The sequence below is a fragment of the Leiobunum rupestre genome, chromosome 5 (assembly GCF_980474605.1).
Source record: "Leiobunum rupestre chromosome 5, qqLeiRupe1.1.hap1, whole genome shotgun sequence".
NCBI lineage: Eukaryota > Metazoa > Arthropoda > Arachnida > Opiliones > Sclerosomatidae > Leiobunum > Leiobunum rupestre.
In genome coordinates this window covers 422660-428087 of record NC_143388.1, presented here as the reverse complement: position 1 = coordinate 428087, position 5428 = coordinate 422660, and the positions used below count along the sequence as shown (strand labels likewise).

Here is a 5428-nt window from a genome sequence, read left to right as displayed (position 1 = left end):
ATTAAATATACCTCGTCTGGAGTTGATGGCAGCATTGGTTGGTTCTCGATTACTGAGTTATTTGTTGGGCGTTTTTAACGGCGAGATCACCACTTATTATTGTTGGACCGACTCTACCATCGTCGTTCAATGGATCCAAAGATTGGCTAGAGAGTGGAAACCTTTCGTAGCAAACAGGATTGCCAAAATTCTCAAGTTAACAGAGCCGTCGTCCTGGGGTCACTGCGCTGGAAAGACCAATCCCGCGGATCTGCCGTCCCGAGGATGCTCCGTAAACGAACTCATGTCAAACAGAATCTGGTGGAATGGACCTCCATGGCTTCTACAAGAAAAATGGACGTGGCCGAGAAATTCAAAGTTTTCCAACGGCAATCAAGAAGAAGAAGAAGAGAGGCGAACTATTCAAATGCCCGGTCTCGTGCAAGAAAGTGAACCCGTCATGGATCTGCAAAAATACAGTTCAGTAACTCGAGTATTTCTATTAACTTCCTGGATTCTACGTTGGCGAAACAATACAAGGAACCAAAGAAGAACTGGTCCCCTAGCAACAGAAGAAATAGAAAATTCTCGTAAAAACTGGATACGTCAAGTCCAACAAGAGTCATTTCTAGAGGAAGTCGCGTGTTTGCTGAACAGTCAACCGTTACCAAAGAACTAAACAATCATTCAATTTTGTCCATTTCTACAAGATGGCATGCTTCGAGTCGGAGGCCGTTGGCAGAACTCAAATCTCGAATATCAAGTCAAACATCAATACCTTATACCATCAAAACACAGGTTTTCCGAGCTTTTAGTAAAAGAAAGCCATTGCGCCATGATGCACGGAGGTCTAAATGCTACATTGACGCAACTAAGGGAGAACTACTGGATATTTCAAGGACGTCAGATGGTGAAGAAGATAATTGGAAGATGTATGGTTTGTCGGCGTTTCAGCGTCAAGGCTGGAGATAAAATTGCCGCCCCCCTGCCTTTCCAAAGAGTCAACGAGGCGCCTCCATTTGCGACAACCGGAATCGACTTCGCCGGTCCTTAAAAACTGCAAGGCTGGAAGGTTCCAAGAAGGTCTACATCGCTCTCTTAACTTGTGGAGTAACCCGAGCCATTCACTTGGAGTTGGTGTCTGATATGAGCTCCGACAAGTTTATGATGGCTTTTCGAAGATTTTTGGCTTGAAGAGGAATTTGTTCAAACGTATATTCTGATAATGAAAAGCCCTTTAAGAAAACCGACCGAGATCTTGAAAAACTTGACCGGAATATCGAAGAAAAGCCGTTTCAAGAATATCTGGGCCACAAGGGAATAGCATGGAGATATATCACGGAGTACGCTGCCTGGTGGGGCGGTTTTTGGGAACGGCTTGTCTGTTCCGTGAAGACCTGTTTAAAGAAAACCATTGGGAATAATGCAATGTCCTTCGAAGAACTAGCAACGAGTCTAACTGAAATTGAGGCAGTCGTCAACTCAAGACCGTTGACGTACAACGATACCGACCCAAACGAGCCATTCCCGTTGCCCTTACGAAAAATGTTGTAAGAAATCTTAAGAAAATACTTGGGAGCCCAAGGGAGTCTTTGGGGTTGTCATCCATGGGACAATATCTCTTAAGAACACTTAAGAAAATTGAAGGGAAATCTTGGGAAAATCCTCTTAAGGAAAAATTCGGAAAACTTGCCTCGCGAATTCTTAAGGAAATTGTTGGGAAGTTTAAATAGCAGAAAGTTAAGGTTTTGTTAGGAAAATATCTCTTAAGAACACGTAAGAAAATTGAAGGGAAATCTTGGGAAAATCCTCTTAAGGAAAAATTCGGAAAACTTGCCTCGCGAATTCTTAAGGAAATTGTTGGGAAGTTTAAATAGCAGAAAGTTAAGGTTTTGTTCGGAAAATATCTCTTAAGAACACGTAAGAAAATTGAAGGGCAATCTTGGGAAATAGTTTTTAGTGAACAATGTGGAAAATTTACCTTAAGAATTCTTGTGAAAAATATCGGAATGCTTAAAGAGTAGAAAATTGGAAATTTATTGGTAAAACATTTTTTTAAAAATGCATAGGAAAACTAAAAGGAACCAGAAAAATATTTTTAAGAAATGATTGAGAATATTTGTCTCAATTAAGACTTGTACATTTTTTTATAGAATTACAATGTTAATTTAGGTTTGACGCAATAAAAAAGAAAAATGAAATGAGAAAATATTGAACTTTAAAAAATAAAATGAACTTTTTTTAATCCATCGTTAAATTTAATTTCCATCCAATACTAAATTTAATTTCATCAAATAGTCCGTGGAGTTTTTAACAATTCTCAAACATTTATTTATTTTTGTATTTTCAAGACAAAATAGCGTTTTCCCTCTGTCTAATACAATTGGAAATATTATTTGTGGAAGGTCAGTTTCTATCCCTTTAAAATTATTATTTTTTATATTTTGAGCCGAGGCATAAATTTCTCCATTAGAAGTTGAATATATACACAATAGTTTAAAAAAAATTACATATATTATCATTTTCGGTATAAAAGTAACAGTTCTCTGTTCTCTGGCTCCTACATTTCGCACTTAATTGTATTCTATTTATGGTAACTTTTTTGTGCAAAACCGCAGCTAAAGGTTGTAATTCATTCTCCTCTAACAAAATTATCTCATCAAGATCAACATTTCCAGGCAATGTTTTTCCCAAGACAATTGTTTGTTCTTCACTAGTTTTAAAGTTTTTTCTTGGAAATTGTGAAAATTTATTGGTTAATGAACCAAATTATTTTGCTAAAAGTGGCTTTTTATCAAAAGCATTATTTTTTAAAACCATAGTTGGTAAATATTGCATAAATAGAAATCTCTGAGAAATTTGAGTTTGTACACATTGAGTTCCGTGGAATAATTTTAGAAGGCGACCATTGTTGTTCTCAAATGGAAAAGCAGAATAAGCCCATAGCGGTCCCCAATTAGCTACACAATCTACTAAATGATTTATTTCGTGTACGTTGAAAAGCCTACACTCAACTCCGTAGAGGTTTTCATATCCACTGAGAAATTCAGCTATATTTTTTCTGACTTGGAAAAGTAAAGTAACAGGAATAGATTTTCCTAATAGTACATGAATCGCCTTAATCAACTTCATCCAATTGTTAAAAAACTGATTTGGGAGAAGATGTTTTAACACGAACGGTGAATAAAATAGGGCTCATGCCCTCCATTCCGATGCTTTCCAAAACGCACGCATTTCGAAAGACCTTGGCTTTCTAGAAAATTCCTTTGGCACTTTTATTTGAAGAAGTCTTTTATCCAATTCAGCCACATTATTTCCCAAGTAATACACTTCTCTATGTGACTTAGAATCAAGCCACAAACTTGTTGTGGTTTTAAAAACTCCTAAGCATAAACAGTGCATGTAATCTACAACTACATCTTCAACTATGTCATAATTATGAAGTTTAAACAAGACTGAAGGACCTTTGACACCATTTATAATTTCATTGCTTTTTACCGCTTTTTTGCGTCTAGTAGACATGAATGATTTGTGCGTAATTTCACACTCTCAAAATGTTTAAAGGGATAAACTCTAATTTGACCCTTTCCTTTTTCAATCATTATGCCTGGATGATAACACCATGGGCATCCACATTCTCCATTAAATTGAGTCATATTTTGGATGTTACATCTAGCTATGGTGTCAACGGTGCAGAGTCCAGGAAACACACGCGACGTTATAAGTTTTTGCTCTTTGTTGGTCCAAAGAACTCCTTTTTTATGAAGAGAATTTATATTTTCCACAAAAGGCTTTAAAAAACAGTTCATGTTGGGCTTATTTTTACCAAACCAAAGGCCAGCGCAAAGAGTATTTCGCTCAGTGTTTCCACTTTGCGGCGAAAAAGGGCGTTTTCGGCGAAAAACGTCTCGGTGGGCACAATAAATTTTAAAACCGGCGTAAAGGCGAATAAGCGGCGAAAACCATTGAAAACGGCGCAAATTGCGGCGAAAATATTTTTCGATATTTTCAGTCAGAAAAACTAAAAAATCGTCGTCTCTGTAGTCCCCCTACTCTGACCCCTATGACCGCCCATTCAATTTTTATATATACCAATAAAAAATGTGTAACATTTAAAGAAATAAAATGTATTTTTTTATATAAAAAAATATTGCCTAAATCTAAAATTGGAAATAAAGAGAAGTAAAATATGCAGTGACACTCACTAAAAAAATTAAGGTAAATCTATGGGGGGAAATTGCGGCGAAAACGGCGGCGAAAATCGACTATAGAACCGGCGAAAACTGTTAAATTGCCCCTAAAATAGGCGAAAATCTCTACCGCAGAGTGGAAACACTGATTTCGCTGCCTAACTCCAAGGGGTAACTCATTGATTGTGAATTGTAATGGCCAAATGTCAAATTTTGAAGTTTCAAAAACTGGAACACCGTCAGTGTTCCAAGTTATAGACACGTCATTGTCTTTCATACAGCTTTTACGATATTTTGATGATTTTGTAATGTCGGATATATCATAATAATCAATTGTTTTTTCAATAAATCCGGGCTTATCAGCTCCAGAAGGTTTTTGATTTGCGATTCGACTTCGAAAATTATAAAGTAATTTCCACCTTTTAACAAAAGGTCAATGTCAAAATTGGAGTTGCAAATATCGCACTGTAGTTCATTTCTATCCTCTTTCTCTGGGCCCAAGTAATTTACATTGCAATTATCATTTGCGCAATAAAAATATGGTTTTACCAAAGGTTGCGGGCAATAAAAATAGTTATAAAAAAGATATTTTGTTATTGGAAAAGATGTAGATGCGTCTTTTGGCAAGTGCCATCTAAGTAATTGTAATAAACTGGAAGTAGCTTCATCAGAAGAATGATATCTTAGAATGTGTGCCATTATAAGTAGCATACTCTCTGTTTTTGTTAAATGAGATCCTTCATAAAGTGGTACATCCTAGAATTATAATAAATACATGAATAAACAACTGATAATTAAGATCTTAAAGTTGATACAAGAAAGTGTTTAATTAAATATATATTAACATCTACACCAATAATTTATCTTAAAAGTTATATATTGTCCTAAAGTATAATTATAATAATTTGTGAAAGTTTTTATTCATTTATATTTTAATATAAATTATCTAAAGGATGTATAGTAAAATGATTTATTATATATTTAATTCCGGTTAATTAATAAACTAAAGTTTAAATTAAAATTCCAAATTGCATAAAGCTGGGTGTTAGCAAGAAAAGACTCTTAAACGCGCCTCCTCAATCGACCGTCATTACCTTACAGAGGGTGATGAATATAACCGGTTTTGGGGGGGATAAAATTTCTGAGGTATAGAGCGGTTATCTGTACGATAATGGCGGCGCCCAGTTAACGTTTCTAAAAAGAGTGTATACCTAATTTAGCTATTTTTCACCATGATCAAACTTTTAGTGTGTAATACA

General features: G+C 35.6%; 2 protein-coding genes across 2 annotated transcripts; one reads left to right on the top strand and one right to left on the bottom strand.

The window, feature by feature from the left end:
• Positions 1 to 694: 694 nt before the first annotated feature.
• Positions 695 to 1033, top strand: LOC149943314 (uncharacterized). Its single transcript, XM_090175620.1, has one exon. The coding sequence runs from the start codon at positions 695 to 697 to the stop codon at positions 1031 to 1033; it is 339 nt and encodes a 112-aa protein (XP_090031746.1).
• Positions 1034 to 2748: 1715 nt separating this feature from the next.
• LOC149943313 (uncharacterized) lies at positions 2749 to 4446 on the bottom strand. Its single transcript, XM_090175617.1, has 4 exons — positions 4300 to 4446; positions 3587 to 3770; positions 3210 to 3527; positions 2749 to 3077 (listed from the first exon to the last, which is right to left on the bottom strand). Exons 1-4 carry the CDS (start codon positions 4444 to 4446, stop codon positions 2749 to 2751), a joined length of 978 nt encoding a protein of 325 aa, XP_090031743.1.
• Between the last annotated feature and the right edge of the window lie 982 nt (positions 4447 to 5428).

Bases quoted from the DNA above. Each gene is read 5' to 3' on its own strand.
- LOC149943314 (XM_090175620.1), top strand. From the start codon at position 695: ATGCTTCGAGTCGGAGGCCGTTGGCAGAACTCAAATCTCGAATATCAA.
- LOC149943313 (XM_090175617.1), bottom strand. From the start codon at position 4,446: ATGAAAGACAATGACGTGTCTATAACTTGGAACACTGACGGTGTTCCA. The intron at 3,771-4,299 runs GTAGAGATTTTC...TGTTTTTTAAAG, and splicing joins ATCAGTGTTTCCACTCTGCG to CCTTTTGTGGAAAATATAAA. The intron at 3,078-3,209 runs GTGCGTTTTGGA...ATGTACTATTAG, and splicing joins GCCAAGGTCTTTCGAAATGC to GAAAATCTATTCCTGTTACT.